The sequence below is a fragment of the Pholis gunnellus genome, assembly GCF_910591455.1.
Source record: "Pholis gunnellus genome assembly, chromosome: 18".
Classification (NCBI taxonomy): domain Eukaryota; kingdom Metazoa; phylum Chordata; class Actinopteri; order Perciformes; family Pholidae; genus Pholis; species Pholis gunnellus.
Genome location: NC_136545.1, coordinates 1,739,964 through 1,760,928, shown reverse-complemented (window position 1 = coordinate 1,760,928; position 20,965 = coordinate 1,739,964). Strand labels below are relative to the sequence as shown.

The 20,965-nt window shown below is 43.9% G+C and overlaps 1 protein-coding gene across 2 annotated transcripts in view; it reads left to right on the top strand.

Annotated features, from left to right (window-relative positions):
- Nucleotides 1-20,965, top strand: part of tln1 (talin 1) — a 74,878-nt gene that overhangs the window by 32,301 nt on the left and 21,612 nt on the right. For both annotated transcript variants that reach the window (XM_079178967.1, XM_079178966.1), the window contains 22 exons: nucleotides 25-319; nucleotides 573-739; nucleotides 854-982; nucleotides 1,920-2,033; nucleotides 2,237-2,350; nucleotides 3,252-3,386; nucleotides 4,991-5,119; nucleotides 5,239-5,341; nucleotides 6,856-7,064; nucleotides 7,419-7,538; nucleotides 8,385-8,582; nucleotides 10,428-10,567; nucleotides 10,656-10,749; nucleotides 11,694-11,783; nucleotides 12,576-12,698; nucleotides 13,605-13,748; nucleotides 13,880-14,041; nucleotides 16,135-16,275; nucleotides 16,590-16,771; nucleotides 18,906-19,038; nucleotides 19,484-19,585; nucleotides 19,707-19,877. In XM_079178967.1, coding sequence (XP_079035093.1) covers nucleotides 25-319; nucleotides 573-739; nucleotides 854-982; nucleotides 1,920-2,033; nucleotides 2,237-2,350; nucleotides 3,252-3,386; nucleotides 4,991-5,119; nucleotides 5,239-5,341; nucleotides 6,856-7,064; nucleotides 7,419-7,538; nucleotides 8,385-8,582; nucleotides 10,428-10,567; nucleotides 10,656-10,749; nucleotides 11,694-11,783; nucleotides 12,576-12,698; nucleotides 13,605-13,748; nucleotides 13,880-14,041; nucleotides 16,135-16,275; nucleotides 16,590-16,771; nucleotides 18,906-19,038; nucleotides 19,484-19,585; nucleotides 19,707-19,877 — 3,195 coding nt within the window. The remainder of the gene's footprint in view (nucleotides 1-24; nucleotides 320-572; nucleotides 740-853; nucleotides 983-1,919; nucleotides 2,034-2,236; nucleotides 2,351-3,251; nucleotides 3,387-4,990; nucleotides 5,120-5,238; nucleotides 5,342-6,855; nucleotides 7,065-7,418; nucleotides 7,539-8,384; nucleotides 8,583-10,427; nucleotides 10,568-10,655; nucleotides 10,750-11,693; nucleotides 11,784-12,575; nucleotides 12,699-13,604; nucleotides 13,749-13,879; nucleotides 14,042-16,134; nucleotides 16,276-16,589; nucleotides 16,772-18,905; nucleotides 19,039-19,483; nucleotides 19,586-19,706; nucleotides 19,878-20,965) is intronic.

Below are 20,965 nucleotides of genomic sequence, written 5' to 3'. Positions count from 1 at the left end.
TCTTCTATCTTATCACTCGTCAAGGTGGTGGCACCAACCATCAGCTCCCCAGTGTGCCAGGAGCAGCTGATTGAGGCTGGAAAGCTGGTGGCCAAGTCAGTAGAGGGCTGTGTAGATGCATCACAGGGGGCCACCAATGACGAGGGCCTCCTGAAACAGGTGGGCGTGGCCGCCACGGGTGTCACTCAGGCCCTCAATGAGCTGCTCCAACACATCAAACAGTATGCCAGCGGAGGCCATCCCATCGGACGCCACGGAGAAGCCACCGACAGAATTCTGGATGTCACCGAGAACATCTTCAGCTCGATGGGAGACGCTGGTAGGTGAAGGCGGCTAAAGTCAGGACCACAGGGCTTACATCCCACCGCTGGGCATCTAAATAGTGCCATCCATCTGTCCATCCCTCCAACATTTGCTTCAGATTAACACACTGTGACATGTATTGTCTTGATGGTCCAGCTGTCGCTGCTCAAAGTCTGTGAGAGGATTTATTCCTCAATACCCTCACTATTAAACTACATCTTATTCTCAGGAGCCAATAGCAATATGCAAACTCTCATTTAACCCACCAGGTGAGATGGTCCGTCAGGCTCGTATCCTTGCCCAGGCCACGTCTGATCTGGTCAACGCCATCAAGATGGACGCAGAGGGAGAGTCAGACCTGGAGAACTCACGCAAGCTGCTGTCAGCCGCCAAGCTGCTGGCTGATGCCACCGCTAAGATGGTGGAGGCTGCTAAGGTCCGCCTTTGTCTCTCTCTTTCATCATGTCTGCCCTTAACACAATGACCAGACGTCCTCATTTCCATTAGCCTGTTGGATGTATGTGTGTGATCTGTGTGTGTTTCACCCCAGGGGGCAGCGGCAAACCCCGACAGTGAGGAGCAGCAGCAGAAACTGCGAGAGGCTGCTGAAGGTCTCCGCATGGCCACCAACGCTGCCGCTCAGAACGCCATCAAGAAACGACTGGTCAACAAGCTGGAGGTAAAAAGGAAGGAGGCGGAGCAAATAAGTACTGCAGTCCGAGCGACATTGACAACCCCTGATTGTGTTTAGTGCTGCCTGCTCAGAATGATTGGATTGACCAGTGGAAGCGGTTTCATCGGGACAGTAAAATGAGAGGTTTTCTAAAGACACTACCACTTTTGTCCACAGGGACCGCCAGAATCTACACAAAATGAAAGTTCCTCGCTGTAGCTTTAACTTGTATCGTGTTCTCTTGGTAGGCCTGTGCCATGTGCTATGTGTGACATTTATATTCTGTGAGCTCTTCACCTAATGACACAAGCTACAAGCTTAACAAGCATCCATGTAAGGGATCAAGTGGCTGCTTCAGCCATGTGTTAGCTTCCAAGTCGTCACCTTCCTAAAATAATGGCCCAACTCATTTTTTCAGGTCTTTCGATTGGCAAAATAAAACGGCCTAAGTCACACTCTTGACATTGGCCATTATACTACAGGGGTAGAATCACATGATCTGTTCAACTGAGGATGTTGGCGATTTTACCAGAGGTGGTCAGCATCATGAGGAGATGATCTAGGCAGCAAAATCATTTTTGTCAAAATATGACGTAATCCATTATTTTAGGAAGGTGACGAAGTGCTAAAAGTGAATGTAGTTTAAAGACAATATCTGATAATGCTGCATAAGAAGAGTACTACGTCTACAATACTATGCTCCTGTTATTAGTAGCTGCTGGAAGTTGTTGCTCTTGGTATCAAGTTATATTCAGGTATGTCAAACTTGACATTTGGCTGTTTCTGTGGTTTTAAAGGGTCATTTAAAGTGATAACCGGCTGATATTAGCTGCTAATGTAGTTCCAGCTAATTTATTCAGTTATCCAACTCTAAATGATATTTGTTGATGGTCATATACAGGCGCTTTAAGTTGACACATGTCTGTTTCCTGTTTCCTATCAGAATGCAGCCAAACAAGCCGCAGCAGCTGCCACTCAGACCATAGCTGCTGCCCAGCACGCCGCCTCCTCCAACAGGAACCAGGCCGCCCAGCAGCAGCTCGTCCAGAGCTGCAAGGTAAACGCGCTCGTCTCTTTTTTCATTTTCATTTTTTAGTCCTCTCACTCTGTGTTTTATCTTTTCATATCTTTTATTGCATCCTTCTATCTTCTACATGATTACAATACATTGATTGAATGACATTCTGAGTTCCTAGGGCATGTGCTTTCACAGCAGGTGAGTATCTAAGTGTGTGTGTGTGTGTGTGTGTCTGACATCAGGTGGTGGCAGAGCAAATCCCTCAGCTGGTTCAGGGAGTCCGAGGCAGCCAGTCTCAACCCGACAGCCCCAGCGCTCAGCTGGCCCTCATCAGTGCCAGCCAGAACTTCCTGCAGGTGACCGTCACACCATGATCTCGGGTTTTTCAAAATAGCCGTACAGCAGTACAGTAACAGGGCCATAGACGTCTACCAGAGCAGAACAGTAATGGTGGTACAGCAGGGATAAATACACCCACCAACATTTCTTTGAATGATCTAATGATCGAATGATCAGACGATCTAATGCCTCCGCAACGGCTGTGGCCGGTGCGGAGGCATTAGATCGTCTGTCCGTAAGTGGACTCAAGGATGAACTGATAATATGTTGGTGGTCAAAGGTCAAGCTCACTGTGACCTCACGTGCGTCCTAGTCTTGTGGTATCTCACAAACGCCTTCATCAAATTTCCTCTTATTTGGCACAAACGTCCACCTGGACTCAAGGTTGAACTGATTTGGTGGTCACAGGTCACTGTGAAGTGATAACATTTTGCACCGACATGGATGTTAACTGCAGCCTGACTGCTTGGAGGCACACAACCATGAAGCGGTCATTCTAGTGGAGCTTTAGTTATTGTTTTGTTGTTATTCAGGTTATGAGATCTGTTCTGATGCACAATGCAACACTGAGAAGTTGAAGAAAACACTGCTGACATGCTGTTTACCCAACACTCAAAGTCTTTGCAAATGTATTCTTACAGTGTTCTTAAATAACCTGAAAAAGTCCAAAACACAACACTGTGCTTGGGAAAATGGTCACACAGTATGAAGCAATAACTAGATATTCATGGTTTGGAGGATAGATCTGGTGTTTGGTTTTTTTGATCTGACACTTCCTTTTGTCGAAAATGAGGCCGAGAATATTCCCGTCCACTAACCTGAGCAGCAGTTCCCCTTTAGGACAAACATAAGAGGTTTTGGACCCCTCAGTAAGTTCTTTGTAGAACTAACAGTTTGTCTCTTCCTCTCCTCTACCAGCCCGGTGCTAAGATGGTTACAGCCTCCAAGGCCACAGTTCCCACCATCGGTGACCAGGCCTCCGCTATGCAGCTCGGCCAATGTGCAAAGAACCTGGCCAGTGCCCTGGCTGAGCTCCGTGCTACCTCACAGAAGGTACTACACATCTACGCTCTTTATTATATTCTCTTTGTGATGTGGACACATTTCAATTTTACTTGTAAATTATGTGTGCTGTAGTGACGGTGCTGGTACTGTCATTAATAGACCTAAAGGCATCTGTTTTTGATGCATCACTAGTATGAATTGTGCAGCGGTAGGCAGTGTCTCATGCGAGAACATCTCTGTATTCTTACGCTAAACTTCTCTTGCTCTTTTCTCCGAGGTGTGTTCACACTAGTGTTCCAAGTCAGATTCACCAAACTCTCTTAAACTGGTTGAGCTCGTTGTAAAGTGCTCCTTTCAGCCTGATGAATGCCGCCTGATCCTGAGAAGGCCTCATCATTAGCATCATTGGCGCCCTCGTACTGTGGTATTCGCAAGCTAGTGAAGCTAAAACTTCTGGTCTCCCAAAATGAATTGATCAGAGTGGTCTGAGGTCTCGGTCCACAGAGCACAGACTGTAGGGAGGTACGGCTGTAGAACCGACTCAAAGCTGCCCATCTTCATATGAATTATAAAAATAGAACTGCAGTTATATCATAAACAAAACACTCTCTCAATGTCTCTTTATTGGCATGAGAGTAAAACAAACTAAAAAACAATGTTGCCAAAGCACTGAAAATACAGTTAAAAATAAAGTACACAACAATATCAAATGAATATTAATTCACATTACGCGTATGTATGTGTCTCAGGCACGTTTAAACATATTGGGATCAAGAAATGCTCTTCTCTTTATGAAAGAAACCCCAGAGGTTGTCAGAGCACATCGTCCAATAAGTCAGAAGCCAGATGGCTAAAAGTTCTCTCAGATACTGCATTGAGGTTCCTAACAGCATTAAACCGACTACAAACCCAGTGGACTGTAGGGTACCGCTGTAAAGACAGAGTTGTTTTTAGCTCACTTAATGGATAATAGGCAGTGTGTACTTTATCCTGTTGTCACAATACTGCCTGTTAATGCCCAATGTGAATATTTGTTATATATTGATGTTTCAGCATATGCAGGAGTGTCAGTGGTCATGTTAGAGGACCTGACCCATTAGAACATATTAGTAATACTGCTGGCAATGATTCTTGATGATGATACCATGAAGGTAACACGAGCAATGTCCGTCCAAAACAAAGAGGTGATGACTGATATGAGAGGTGGTCATGTGACAGTGTGCCAGAGATATTGGCGGAGGGATTACTAACCCTACAGCAGGTGATGCTCAACTGTCAGGAGCAGCTGAATTGTAGAAGTTTGGAATCCGGTCAAACAAGTGTTGTTTCCGTGTGGAGAAAGGCAGACTGTGTGTACAATGACTCGAAAATTGGTGAATGACACGAATTCTCTTAAATCCCACTCACGTGCCTCTTCAGAACAAATCTGTATGCACGAGGGGTTCTTGCGCCAGGCCCATTACTCATTGACTTAAAGTAGAATTATATTGTGCTGTAGCGATCATGTAGTGTTATTTTTTTACACAATAATTAAAACCAAGTTGAAATTGTAAGCTAACATTTCGAGCATATTGCTCATCCCTCTAAAGTACACTTTAACAGGTCCAGTTTTATCTTGTGTGATTAAGAAAATGACTTTTTTATATATACAGGCTCAGGAAGCATGCGGTCCATTGGAGATAGACAACGCTCTGTCCATGGTGAGGGATCTGGAGAAGGACATCCAGGAAGCCAGGGCTTCAGCTGAGCAGGGCAAACTCAAACCACTGCCAGGAGAGACGGTGAGACGCTCACAAACTGAAGTCTTTACCCACCAGGTTGTGTCACGCCCTGAACTGGACGTATGAACGGTGTGAATAACAGTTTGTTTCTTCCCATGTCTGTTTGCTGTGTTGCTCAGCTTGAGAAATGTTCCCAGGATCTGGGTACCAGCACCAAGGCTGTGAGCTCAGCCATGGCTCAGCTGCTGAGTGAGGCCACCCAGGGCAACGAGAACTACACAGGTGGGTTCAGGGTTCACACATCTAGACAAGAGCAACAGGAATTTAAATGTTGCTCTTTTGCTTTGACCATCACATCACATCCAGAGATGTTCACTGTACATTGTGTACTGCCTCAAAAACACTGCAAATGGAAGGAGCCAACAAATTTCTGCCGACAAAATGTTTGACATTAAAATACAGTGTTTAAACTTATGTAGAAAAACAATAAAACACATTTTTAATGGACTACACAAAAAAACCCGAAAAGATTTCATCATAAGGAGATCCAAAGTGTCAAAGTTAAATCATGAAAACAATAAGATGAGAGCTTCGCCTTCCAGCGATCCAACAGTCCGTTACAATGCTCACATCACTGCTGACGCCGCCGTGAACCACCTGTCCATCTCACGCTCCAATTTACCCTCACTGGTGAACTGGTGAAGACCCAGAGGGAGCAGTCCACCATTTTCTGGCAGAGAACCATGGCCTCAGACTTGGAGGTACTGACTCTCATCCCGACCACATTGTACTGAGTTGCAAACTGCCCCAGTGCTGCTGAAGGTCCCGTTCTGAAGGAGCCAACACAACCACATCATCTGCAAAGAGCAGAGACACGATTCTGAGGTCACAAACCGGACACTCTCTTATCCCCGGCTGAGCCTTGAGATCCTGTCCTTGAAAATCAAAAACAGGATTGGTGACGAGGGGCCAACACCAAGTGGAAACGTGTTTGACTTCATGCCGAGTATACGGACACAGCTCTCACTTTGGTTAAACAAGGCTCCTCCTGAATTTGAGGTCCGACAATCGGTCGAAGCCTTTCCAGCTCGCTGGAATAAACTTTCTCAGGGAGGATGAGCAATGTGATCCCACGATATTTGGAGCACACACTCTGCCCATTCTTTTTAGAAATGGAAACTACCACCCCAAGAACAGAACCAGAGCCTTCAGCATCTCAGGGTGAATCTCACCCACCCCTGGTGCCTTGCCACAGAGGGGCATTTTGACTACAATCTCTGCCAGGAATATGGATGAGTCTTCCTCGGAGTCTTCAAACTCTTCCTCCTCCATGGAGGACATGTTGGTCGGGTTCAGGAGTTCCTTTAAAGTGCTCTTTCCACTGCTTGACAATATCCCAGTCCAGAACTGCAGTTCTCACCAGCCAGAGCCAAGCCCTGCTTTCCCTTTGTCGTCTAACAGTTTGTCAGAACTTCCTTGAGGCAACCTAAAAGTCCCTCTCCATAGTCTCCCCAAACTCCTCCCGCACTCGGGTGTTTGCTTTGGCCACAGGTGCAACCCTTCTGGCTTCACCTGATGATGAAGGAGTAAATAACATATCATGATAAAAAAAGAAGTGGAGATTTAATAATTTGTATGATTACTTCAAATCAAAATGTCTGCATTTAGTCATGTGCTAATTTTTTCGTGTACTTTGTCTCATTTATTTATTTATTACATTTGGTAATTACAGTAACACGCGTTCATGTGGCATCCATTCATACCAAACACTGAAGTTACTCTATTGTTTGATCCAGGCATGGCAGCCAGAGACGTGGCACAGGCTCTGAAGTCCTTGGCATCAGCCGCAAGAGGAGTCGCTGCCACCACAGACGACCCACCAGCGCGCAACGCCATGCTCGACTGTGCCGGTGCCGTCATGGATAAGTCAGGCAACCTGATCGAAGAGACCAAGAGGGCCATCGCCAAGCCAGGAGATGCAGAGAATCAGCAGCGGCTGGCCCAGGTCAGCGAGGGTACCAGTGGTGGGACGGTGGTTTATTCCTCAAGATAATGTCCTCTAACAATAGTGCTGTATGTCCCTGCTGGACAAACTGCTTTTGCTACCATTTCTGATTAGAAAAGAAGCTAGCAAGGCTGCAGATGATAGCATTAGCTTTGGCCAGCAGGTACAGGAGAATGTAATGAGACAGTTGGCAGATTACTAAGTAGACAATGACTCAGTCATCATGAAAATCAACTTGCAGAGACACGAAGCTTGTTTTACTCATGTAATTCAACTGTGTGTGTGTGTGTGTGTGTGTGTGTGTGTGTGTGTGTGTGTGTGTGTGTGTGTGTGTGTGTGTGTGTGTGTGTGTAGGTGGCTAAGGCAGTGTCTCAAGCCTTGAACAGATGTGTGAACTGCCTTCCTGGCCAGAGAGATGTGGACAACGCCATCCGCACTGTGGGCGAAGCAAGCAAGACTCTGCTGTCTGATTCTGTAAGTTAGTCAGGTTGCATTATTACTGACACAAGAATAGAGAAGAGGTAAACTCTCTGTGGGTTTTATAGTGAAGCTCCTCTGTATTAGTGGACCAAGCCCAGGAGCCTGTTGTTCCTCATAGTTTCTTCTCTCTCTCTCTTTCTGTGACACAAAATCAAATCAGAGAACTGCATGGTGGGGTCCCAAATAACACATTCTTGTCTATCGAAGGTTTTTGGCATTTTTGAGGCAGACGCTAAATGGGGGGAGAGAGAGGGTGTGACATGCAGCCAAGGTCTGGCAGCTGATATTGAATAGGAGATTTGTCATGAGCTGTAACTATTCAGCTACCTGGGTGCTCTGTTGAAAACAACTTAAATAGGTGAGGATATGTCAGTGTCGTGTGGTTTCATCTTGTTCCGCTGCTCCCATGTGGCCAAAAAAGTAAATTAAGGTAGCTTTAGAAAATGTAAATCGGACATATGTTTCGAAAACAAATTACTTTCATTCTCAAATATTCCCAAAATTGCTGTACAGCCCATCTTTAGATATGGACAAGTAATTATTAATAGTTATAAAGTAATTATCTTGGCTAGTTATCCTAAAATCTATTTTTCTTTGTCTAGTTTCTGATTTTATGATACATTTATTGTTTCTTTTGCCAAAAACAGCCTAACAATAACAATGTACAAGTCTCATCCAAAACATTGCATTCATAATTCTGAGAATTATTCCCAGATGTTGGTGCTACTGTAAAGCAACCGCTTACATATTTTCATTTCAATATGTTTTTGCTTTCCTACACTGCTCTCTGCCGGTCGTGTTGCTACTTGCAGCTCTCATGTCCTTCTCCTCCCTCTCTAGTTCCCGTCCAGTGGAAGGAGCTTCCAGGAGGTTCAGGCTCAGCTCAACGACGTGGCGGCCGGTCTGAACCAGTCCGCCAACGAGGTGGTCCAGGCATCCAGAGGGACCACCCAGGACATTGCCAGGGCCACCAGCAAGTTTGGACAGGACTTCAGCAACTTCCTGGATGCTGGTGTTGACATGGCCGGAACATCCCAGGTCAGAATAATGAGAGGATATTTGAGAGGTGTATGGGGTCAGATCAGTCTCAATAATTGCAAATGCAAACAGAAAGATTCACAAATATATTCGATTTACAAATGCACACAGAAGGATTTACAAATTAATTTGACTCTCAAATGCACGCAGAACGATTCACAAATACATTCCAATGCACACATAAATAAATTACCATTTTATATAAATGTAAAAAAAAAATCACAAATATATTTCTGCATTTGTATGTATTTCTGTGTGGATTTTTCTATTTGTAATGATGCCCATTTGTACTTGTTTTCTCAATGGAGCTCGGATCGATCGGTGCTAGGCTATGCTAACATTGTAGCAGCTCCATCAACACTCAACATAACGTCATCTAGACGTAAATACGGCAGCGTCTTTTTCATTGTTTGTACCATATGGTTTACACACACATTTATTCACATAGTTTGGTCCGGTCTACTGATATGAGGGATCGTAGAGCTCTGGGTGAACACAGACGGCTACAGTATTTGTTTCCTGATTCTACAACGCTGGCAGTCTCATGGGGAGGGGAATGGGGAGCTGCGCTCATGTGATTGGTTGAAAATGAGGCTGACATCTGATTGGCTACAGATGGTCCATGTTGAAAAAAACGCATTTGCAAATCCAGCCACATCAGGGGAGTCTCCAAAAACCCACAAACAAATGTGGAGCAATCCACAAATTAATGCAGTACGATCCACAAATAAATACATACAAATCCACACACAAATAGAAAAATCCACACACAAATACATACAATTGCAGAAATATATTTGTGATTTTTTTTTTTACATTTATATAAAATGGTAATTTATTTATGTGTGCATTGGAATGTATTTGTGAATCGTTCTGCGTGCATTTGAGAGTCAAATTAATTTGTAAATCCTTCTGTGTGTAAATCGAATATATTTGTGAATTGTTCTGTTTGCATTTGTGAGTCTTTCTGTGTGCATTTGCAATTATTGAGACTGATCTGACCCCATAGAGGTGAAACGGGCGTAAAACATTCCAACAGAGGGGGCAGTCTGCTGTTAAGTTTACTGACACCTGATCCACTCAGCAAGGGAGGCAACTGAATTATTTGATTGGATGTGATGACAGCAAAGTAATCCTCAGCAGCCTGAACAGAAAAATGTTATAAATATAGATAGAATCTAGGTGATGACCGTAATTTGACAGAATGACTTTCCACAACTCATTTGAACATCTTTTCTTCAACAAAAAAAGCTCAGGTTCCAACTAAAGACATCTTTAAAAATATATAGTTTGATTTAAAAAAAGGCCCAGTGATTTCCTGGTCACTGTAGTTTTTAACAAACGTTACTCAAGCAGGAGTAAATAGTGCATTTGTTGGGACTATTTTCAGTGGTCGATGAATCCACATTTGGTGCTCTAGTGAGTACCTGTGGCAGCAGGACGGTGTTTGTGGGACTAAGTCAAAATACAGTACAGTGTGTTGATAGTAATGAAGGTCATGTCATGTTGTCAGGATGAGTAGGCATCGGCCAGGATTTTGAGTCATCATTTTATTTCGGTGGAGTGGAGAACAGGGCTGTTTTTCAACCAGAGGGTTGGTGGTTCAAACCCCGGCTCCGGTGCTACTGATTGCATGTCGATGTGTCCTTGAGCAAGACACTTAACCCCAAAATTGCTCCCGTAGCTGTGCCTACAGTATGATAGCATCTGAATTCTAAGTCGCTTTGGATAAAAGCGTCAGCTAAATGACTGTAATGTAATTTCAGTAAACAATTGTATGGTACAGTTTCTGTAAGTGTAAAGTTTCTGAAATACCGAGAATACCTTCCTCCTGCTCTCGTCCAGTCTAAAGATGACCAGACACAGGTGGTGTCCAACCTGAAGACAATCTCCATGTCATCCAGCAAGCTGCTGCTGGCAGCCAAAGCCCTGTCCACTGACCCCAGCTCCCCCAACCTCAAGAACCAGCTAGCAGCCGCCGCCCGGTGAGAAACATCCCTCTGGCTCTTTGTGTGTCGCTCTTCTCTTACTGTCTATCTGTCTTTTACATCTCCGAGCCTTTTTTGTTCACAGGGCCGTTACAGACAGCATCAACCAGCTCATCACCATGTGCACCCGGCAGGCTCCTGGTCAGAAGGAGTGTGACAATGCTCTCAGAGAGCTGGAGGTAACAACCATCCTTTTAGTATTCGATCCTCTACTGGTTCATCTCCTCTTCTCTTAGTTTGAGTTATGATGTTCCAGTGTGTAAGATCCACACCAAATGTTCTTGTACGTACAAATGAGGAAATGTACACAAACCAATGAGCACCATGAGGATATGGAGCTATGTCACTTTATTTCCACACTTTGCTAATTTACACTTGTATTAGATTGGAAGGCTTCATTAATCCCCAGCGGGGAGACTCATTGCCACCAAATCAACTCATGCAGACAACAAGCAATAGACAATACACACAACAAATAAAAACAACTTAAAAAGCCATTTGAGATTAACAGCTGAAAGATGCCACATCTAAAAACCACATCTAAAAAATCTGACCGCTGCTGGAGCAAAAGAGCTTCTGAGACATTCCGTAGAACACAGAGTCATCCACAGTCACTCACTGACCGTTAAAAAGTGTGATGATGGCCTTCAGACTACACCACCGCTTCTAACTCTGCCCTTATTCTCTTTACTACAGTGACCTGTAGGTCTGGGGTAAGGCCCTGACATGAAACATGAAGAAGCTTTTAGTCAGCAGCAGGTCTCCTTTATAACCATTTCCTACGCACAAAACCAGGCCTGAAAGTTGTGATCTATAAAAACAAAGTTGACGGGAGAATGTGATCACTTGTACGGAAACTCTGATGAAGCCAGACTGCAGAAATGAAATGAGAGGCATCATTATACGTATAACCATTTCATTTCACTGCAGGTTTAAATGTTTGTGATATGTATGGTTCTATAGGTGACATGTGACATTAAGTCAAATGAAATGTGTGAGCCTCACATTTAATGTACAGGAGTGCACAGATCATAAAAGCGGTCATGTGACATGCAGCTGTGATGTGCATGTACACCGTGTGATTCCCGTGTGTGCGTTGTGACTGTGTTGTGCCTGTGTGCAGTCGGTGAGGGGGATGCTGGAGAACCCGACAGAAGGCGTCAACGAACTGTCGTACTTCGACTGCATCGACAGCGTCATGGAGAACTCAAAGGTAGGAAATCTTCTTGTTGTTTCACTTTTCTTCGATCGCCCTCCTCGTTTCTTTACCTCCCTACATTTAGCGCTGTTAAAAAAGCAACAACAGTTTCATTTCTCTCACAAAAGGTGCTGCTCTGCTCCATTCAGATGTAAACATGTATCTATCAGAGGACGAGCTGTCCTTCACTGTTGAAAGTGTTCCAGTGAAATTCCTCTAAAGTTTTGCAATGCTTTGTTCTATGAGTCCTATATTTCCTGACTTTGTAATGTGGAACTAACTATAAGGACGTCCTGAGACTGTTTTGTTGTTGGAGTTAATTGTGTTGAGTTGACAGGTTGTTTTTTTGTTGGTGAAGTCGTCATCTTTTAAACATTTGACCCCATTCTGTCCTTCCAGTCACTGTGCTGTAAAGCAGAACGTGTACATGTGTGATGTTTCACTTTTTTCAGAAGGGACGGCTATGCTTTGGGTTTTTTAGGATACCAGTGCTGATTGGTTCCCATAGCAAAACCTTACTTACAAAGATATTTACAGGTTACCTTCATTCATTTAACAAAAGTTCTCAAATTTTAAATATGAACGTCTCAAACTGGATGAAAGGTGTTTGATTATATCAGGAACTGTCTGACCAAAGATGAATAAACAAGAGATTGAATGTGAGCAGTTATTAGCTCTGACACCCTGCGCTACCAACGTGAGTCAGTCAGTACCAACAAAGGGGTCTCTGACCATCATAAGAAGCGTAAGAAGACAGTCCAGACTAAACCATGTCTCTTATGTTCATCTCTGGTTTCCTGTTGACAGGTCCTGGGTGAGTCCATGGCTGGCATTTCCCACAATGCCAAGAACTCCAACCTGCCAGAGTTTGGTGATTCAGTCAGCGCTGGCTCCAAAGCTTTGTGTGGTCTGACTGAAGCAGCTGCACAGGTAAAAAACACTACTGAAGGTTTTTTCTTTGTTGCTGTTGTCTGAGACCACCGAGGCCGTGGCGTTTGACGTCCGATCATGCCAGGACTCTATACACTCAGAGATCGGATCTAGCTCACATTTGGATCTGATCAGCCAGACCACATGGCAAGGTGGCCTGGCTGACATTGAGTTCAGATCTCAGAGAGGTGTGGACTGTAGTGATGCAGATTACTATATATGACAAAAGCAACGTTCTGAGTTCAGCAAGTTAACCTACAACATTTCCAGATTTTAGTAACATGATAATGGGGAGCTTTTATTGTGAAGACTGTGCTTATCACTGAAGTAGAGGAGCTTTGTTAGCAGCTATTCGTCAATAAAAACAAGTCTGCTAATACTGCAGGGAGGAAGAGTGAGCAGCAAAAATAATGAGTTCATTTATTACACATGAATGATGAAATGAATAGTGAAGAGTCTTTGGCGATGGGACTCCATTAGTATATTAAAAGGGAGTAGAGATACTGGGATTAGATCAAGAATATTCCCCCCTGGAGTCTAGACACTGGTGGTGGTGGGGATGAAAGAAGTTGCTGAAGATCCAATGATGGGATGGGGAGCAGGACTGGGCACTGGATATGATGGCGACTGGAGGGGAAGGGGGTGGAGGAGGGTGGCATCGGTTCATACTGCAATGACAAGTGACAGCAGAAGAGAGGAGAGCAGTTTAAGAATGTTAAGGGAAACCGTGGCAGAATCTGGTTGGTTAAAGTCAAAGTGAACGCCCACAATCAGCTGATAGAGTAGAAGCTGCAGAGAGAGAGGGAAGGAGTGAATAGTGAATGAATGAGTGTAAAGAGAGTCTTCCTGACTGAACGTCCACTGAGCTTCATTGTAAAGTGACCACTGATCTGTTGATGTCCCTAGGCTTCCTATCTGGTTGGAGTATCGGACCCCAACAGTTCAGCGGGTCAGAGGGGCCTGGTGGACCCCTCTCAGTTTGCCCGGGCTAATCAGTCTATTCAGATGGCCTGTCAGAACCTGGTGGACCCGGCCTGCACCCAATCCCAGGTACATGCCGACCTCACTACGACATCACACTCACTGCCAGAGTCATCACCGGTCTTCTTCATCGTGGTTGGTGAGTCTATATGTGCTTTAATACAATTTTGATTCACCCCTGTGCACTGTTTCTCTGCCAGGTGCTCTCTGCAGCCACCATTGTGGCCAAACACACCTCCGCTCTGTGTAACGCCTGCCGCCTGGCCTCCTCCAAAACTCCCAACCCTGTTGCCAAGAGGCAGTTTGTCCAGTCGGCCAAAGAGGTGGCCAACACCACTGCCAACCTCGTCAAGTCCATAAAGGTCTGTAGTACAAGTCCTGTCAAATTCATCATCAATGAAAGGAAAAGAAGATGCTCTGTGTTGAGTAAAAGAAAATGCCTGGTTTGGATTTCTCAGCACTGGGCCAACCTTAAAGGCTAGAGTATGCTTCAAACCAACTCGTTTGCAAAGTTGGCGTTGGATCATGTCTGAAGGTAAAAGTGTTAACAGCTGTTCTGAATGGCGGGGCATTAGGCCTGCTGTCATAGAGAGGGCCCAGACATGATGAATCGAACAAACGGGACTAATGGTGCACACTTAGGATGCTCTGTCCTCTTAAGCATTCATGGTTTTCCTTTTAGTTGTACGCAGTCAAACACTGGGCTAAAGATAGTGTAGCCCTGTATACATAAAGGCTACTGTTTAGTTCAAATTCTCCAATTATTTAGCGCAGAGGTCTTCAACGTTTTTCAGGCCAAGGACCCCCAAACTGATAGAGAGATGGAGCAGGGACCCCCGACTATATATTGTATAAAATTGTGTTTTGTATTAAACTGGGCCTAGTGCCATGTATAAACATACTTCTTTATTGTGCATTCTAAGCTATTCAAATAATACACAGGTTGATATATTCATGTTGTTATTTTAAACATGAAGGTACAGTGAGTAGGGGGGTCGTGCCACTGACATTTAGAAACATACCTTCAGCTGATACCAATGACAATATCAACATTGTCTGTCAATTGCATGATAATCATGCCCACAAGCTGTTCAAATAGACGTTTTTATTTTAAGCATAAATGTGGAAACGAAAGTGAGTGATGACCTATTAGTGCCACTGTCATGCATAAACACACCTGTTATCTTGCATACAATACTGAACTATTAAAATAATGGTTTGAAAAAAACCCTCCGCGGACCCCCTGTTGAAGACCTCTGATTTAGCGTATTTCTCCCCCTAGCTGTCGGCTGGAGAGAAAGAGAGCTCTCTGACAGCTTCTAGCCCTCCCGGTAGCAGGATCGGCCTCTTGGAGAGCGCCATTCCTGATCATTGTGCCACTATAATGCATAGAGAGGGCGGTTTGCTGGTTCTCATAACGGGTCAGGTGGATGCAGGTATTTAAAAAACCCTGACCCTGCGCATCACTACAGCTCTGCTGGTTGTAAAATGTGAATAAAGATTCAGTGTCTTTATTGTCCACCTCGAGTTTACACACGTGTTGTTGGAAAAATAGACTGGAGGTGTAAATGAATGCTTCAGTTAAGGTGGCAGTGATGTGAGAATCAGTTCAGAAGAAGCCGGGCAGTCAGCCGGCTGCACATATTTAAATGAGAGCGTCTCTGTTGATGGGGAGTAAAAAAACACATACAGCCTCCAGTCTAGACGCAGACGGGAGTGAATGAAACGTGTTTTTAACCTGTTGCAATATAGGGGCAATAATTAAGGATACGGTGATACACAACTTCAAAATACAGTGGGACAGGCCCGCAGAGGGCCACTGACCCTTGCTTCCCCCCCCCCTACTTCTGGCACCCATGTTTCCACCAAATGTGAAGAACTACGTTGATTAGACAAATGAAACTCCAAGCTAAAAGAATGACGGCGGTGTTTCAAATGCAACGGACTGTTTGGTGGTTATTTTCTTCTGGTTACAACGTAACAGCCATGATGGCTTCTAAAACGATATCTCTCTCATTCACTCGCTGTGTTCTGTTGACCACCACAGCCTCTCTGTTATTCACTCCCTTCCATTGAAAAGTGTAGTTGTTTAGACCTGGTTTCATTTGAAGGAGGATGAGCCACATTCCATGTTCCAAGTATGAAACTGTCAGCCCGCTATGCACACTGTGAACAGCACTTTAAGTGATGCAGTAGACAATAAATGATCATGTCACTTGACGTAATTGATCAGTACTATTTTTATTTCTGTCAATTCAAACTAGCCCGTTTAGTCCTAGTCCTCAAGGAACAGGGCCGGATTGACAAGCAGTCAAAGCAGGAAACGGCCCTTGAGCCCTGCATAAAACCCTACTGTTCCAGAAGTCTAGTCTGTTTGGAGGTTATGATTCTTATGATTGTAATGGTCTTATATCAGAGCCACAGTCTAATCGTGGCTCAAACCCCTGTCTGCCAGGCTTTGGATGGAGCCTTTAACCAGGACAACAGAGAGAAATGTAAGGCTGCCACTGGTCCTCTGATAGAAGCTGTTGACAACCTGACTGCCTTCGCCTCCAACCCAGAGTTCGCCAGCATTCCTGCTCAGATCAGCCTTGAGGTATGTGCTCTCCTAAACAAGTAAGTTAGGCAATGAATTGAGACCTTGATTTGACGATGACAGTTCACCGTCTAATATTACGTGAAATAATGAAGCGAAGATGAGCCTCTTATTTAAACTTGTTTCCCTGCTAAGTGCTCATTAAGCAGTTGAGTCAGTAAGTAAGGGGAAAGCACTATTAAGAGTGTGTGCTTGGGGGTCACCATTGTTGTTGTTAAGCTGAAACTTTCATGTGATTCCTTTATCAAAAAAAAAGACAACTTCTGGAAACAGTACCATTTAGTATTTCTTACTCGAGTGAATATCTTCCTTAGGGTCATGCAGCCATGGAGCCCATCGTGGCGGCAGCAAAGATGATGCTGCAGAGCTCGACCGGCCTGATCCAGACTGCCCGCTCTCTGGCTGTCAACCCCAAAGATCCCCCCAAGTGGTCAGTGCTGGCCGGACACTCCAGGACTGTGTCTGACTCCATCAAGAAACTCATCACCAACATGAGGTAAACTCTACTGCTACTACTACAGGCTACCTTCTGACAGACTCGGGGCTCATCTTCTTCTTCTCAGTGATGTTCGATCCATCGGTACTTCCACAGTGAGCAGGGCCAATTATTCATCTTCAGTATTTGCAACCCGTTAGTTCCACTTCTTGTTTTGTCTCTCCTAACTTCTGGCTGTAGTAAATAGAAGTAAAAAGTCTCACACTCCCTAATATTCAGTACATTTGTCAGAGTGGGGAACACGTCCACAGTTATGAGGAGGTCGTTTGACCTCACACCCCCACATCCACCAGATATCAGATTCAAAAGAGCATTGTGGAATAAACTAGCTTATTTTTTTATATTTGGAAATTTCACAAGCGCTGATGCTAACTTATCAGGATGATGATCTAGATTATAAAGTTATCAACATTATTTGCGACCTTCATAAACAATCACTAAACCTTTTTTTGGTCTGGAATCTGATTTATCGACTCAAATTAAAATGCAACAAACTAACTAGCAAAAAGAGTCAACTGTGAGAGACATTATTTAGACAATATTTCATCAACACTTGTTTTAAACAGCCACATTCAGACAACGTATTCTGTTATAATACCATATTATTATGAGCACATAATCAAACACAAATAACAATAGATTCTGACCAGCCACCATGACAACAGTAAGAACAACAGCTGATTCCAAAACAGTGTGGGAAAACTGCTGAGATTGAAGTAGTGTTGGTCAGACTGCTCTGTCAGTCCTTCAAGCTGCATGCGGGAGTATAACTCTGCTCAGATGATCAAATATCATGGTCAGAAGCATCAGCTGTCCATCTACACAATGCAACGCTTCTCCACTTGTGGTGCAGAGCGACAGTCGAAGCACTTCCATGTCGCTGAAACACATTGGGTTATTAAGTTATTCTACTTAACAAATTCAGTTTGATGAGATTCCAGCCCTACTCTACCAAAGCCTTTACACTTAGCCCTACTGTCTTTGCTGTACGTTCATTTTGAAATAAAGAATGATGAGATACACACTAACAGTGGCCCACTCTACATCTTAGTTATGACAAATATAGCAATGCTAATGTAATGTGGACTGTAGCACTCCAGAAGTAATCTAATTATAGGGGATGAGATGGTCATGGATGGAATCAAACTGAAAGGAACACTTCTTTTAATTGTTCCTTTAAATGTGCTAACTCCAAATTCAGAGCATTACGATTGCCTCCACATGGCTCTCAACATGGCAATGGCTGAGCTGCCAGCTAGCAGCTTACAGTGCTAACAGTGCAAAGAACAGCAACAGTGCTAACAGAGCTAACAGTGTTAACCTGAGGGGGGAGCAGAGGGTGGGTGCTACGTTTCCACAGCGTTTACAGCCGGCTATGTGAACAACGATATCAACACACAGAGGGAGACATTACTACACTAGATCTTTACACAGATGATGGTTATTGCTGAGATATTAATGCTCTGAATGTTGGATAGAGAACACCTTGATTTGATATGCATGCATGATGGAAAAATCTGTATATCAACAACCATATCACCACATCACACTACACACTCACAGTACACATTTTAATATTTCATGGAAAAATATCACCAAAATAAAAGCTTTATTTTTGGCTCAGCATGTTAAGAGAGATTCTATATTGTTCTTGTTGTACCATCATTACTATGGAAAGCACAATAAGCAATTTCTTGTTTTGTTTTTGGAGAACCTCCCGTTATTATAACAAGCTGATTTTTGTAACGCCTGATATTAGGCCATGCTGTAGCCCCCTCAGCTCCCCCACCTTCCACTCTGTTTCTGTTACACTGCTGAAACACATAGAAATGAAGACAAGGACAGAATTATTTCAACTTTTTGGGGGATTGGCTGTGAGTATGAAGTTTGCGATAGGGTTACTTCATTTGTAAATTAATATAGACTTCTATGATGATATCAGCCACATCTAAATGCAGAAGGACACTTTAGAGGAAGGTCTGTAGTTTGTGAAGCATGACCTTGAAGAGTGGAGAACCTGAGGAACAAGACATTGCATATTCATTCTAGCAGCAAGATTTGTTTCTCTGTAGTACTCGCTTATTCCAGCTACCTTTTACTGTATACACCCTCCATCTCGTGTGTTGCTGTGCAGGGAAAAGGCTCCTGGCCAAAGAGAATGTGATGATGCCATTGAGGTGCTGAACGGCTGCATCCGTGAGGTTGATCAGGCCTCTCTGGCTGCCATAAGCCAGCAGCTCACACCCCGAGAGGACATCTCCATGGAGGTAAACACAGAAACGTGTGTGTGTGTGAGTGTGTGTGTGTGTGTGTGTGTGTGTGTGTGTGTGTGTGTGTGTGTGTGTGTGTGTGTGTGAGTGTGTGTGTGTGTGTGTGTGTGCGTGTGCGTGTGCGTGTGTGACTGACTGAGCAGGCCACATCCTGGAATGCAGGATATTGGTCCCAAAAAAATGGTCGGGGTCATAAATTGTCCTTAAGCCTTTGCAGGCCGTTTCCTGCCCCAGAGATCAGAGCTCTCTGTGAGAATGGGAAATTAAAGTCACCATTCTCTATAATTGTATGTAAAAACTCTGTGAAGTGTATTCAGGCAATCAAATGAAGGAAATGTGGCTCATGCACCTGTGATAAGTGCAATGACAACCACAGATTATGAATATAGATGTGTGCATGAATAAAGCTTTATTCATGGTATGATGTGTGTATCTGTTGCAGAATCTCCATCAGCAGATGGCTGCCTCAGTCCATGAGATCAGTAACTTGATTGATCCTGTAGCTGTGGCTGCTCGTTCCGAGGCATCCCAGCTGGGACACAAGGTAGGACACAGGACAAGTCCTCCAGACGGCTGAAACAACTAGTGGTCCATCTGAAGACTGACTTTGGCTACATTGACATTGATACACGTTTGTTTCATTTACTCCGCACACATTTGATCAGGTTTCTCAGATGACCAGCTACTTTGAGCCCCTGATCATGGCAGCCATAGGCACAGCGTCTAAGATCGTCAGCAGCCAACAGCAGATGGCTGTCTTGGACCAGACCAAAACCCTGACCGAGTCGGCCCTGCAGATGCTTTACACTGCCAAGGAGGCTGGAGGAAACCCCAAGGTACTGAAGCTGGCACTCGTCATGTTGGGTCCTCTGGAGAAGCTGGTGGAGGAACATGGCCTAATGACTCAGCATTAGCATGAATTTACCTTTTTATGAATAATCCTAATATATTTGAAGAATTTCTGTTCACCTCACAGCACTGAAACTTAAATTAACCAATGATCTGTAACTAACAGCTGATGCTGGCGAGTTAATTTGACCTGATCTCAGCTCAGATTCTCCCCCTTGAAAATGTAAATGCCATATTACATCATTTTGGACCATTATTGTTACTACTATAGATATAGATATAGATATAGGTAGCTCTTCTACTCTTCTTTGCTTTCATGTTGGTCACTGAGCAAATGAAGCAAGTAGAGGAAGAAAAAAGAATACAAATCTTGTAAACAGTTGAATGATTTGGAAAAGGTTTAAGAGATGCACAAGATATTATGAACTGGATCTGTTTATGATTAGAATGACAAGTGGGACAAAAACAAATGGGCAGTTGTCATCTCCTGACCACCGCACAAGAGAGTTGATCCAGGACATGCAAGAGAACCGTCCCATTTCCAAGGGTTGATGCTTTCAAACTGAAAGTTGATTTAAGGCATTACTTTCCTATAGAAACATCCTCAAGAAAAGTCTGTCTTTGTACCACCACGTGTACCTGAGGCAAAACGGTAGAAAGAGGTGTCCAAGAGAGCACACAATACAATCAGTGTGGAAGAGAAAAATGCTGTAGAAGAACTACACTGGAATCCAAAGATGATCATATAACAAACAAAGCACTACAGATGCTGCCTTGTTTGTTCTGTTTTCTTTCTTTCCTATTCCCATCCTAGAGAGGATGGGAATAGGATTTTGCTGGTACAGTTGTTGTTTTGTTCATACCAACTTATTATTTCTAGCACTGAATCATAATTGGAACCACCAAGTCAATGTGTGGATTCTCCTGTCTTATTTAACTGATTCCAGATGTCACTATGTCTTTGATAGTGACCTCTCCTTTCAAACCTAATTCACAAGCACGTCAGAAGTCTTGCCTTTCCTCTCTTGTGCTGATCTTGAGAAGATCGTATAAGCTTTTATAACGTTGCTATCTC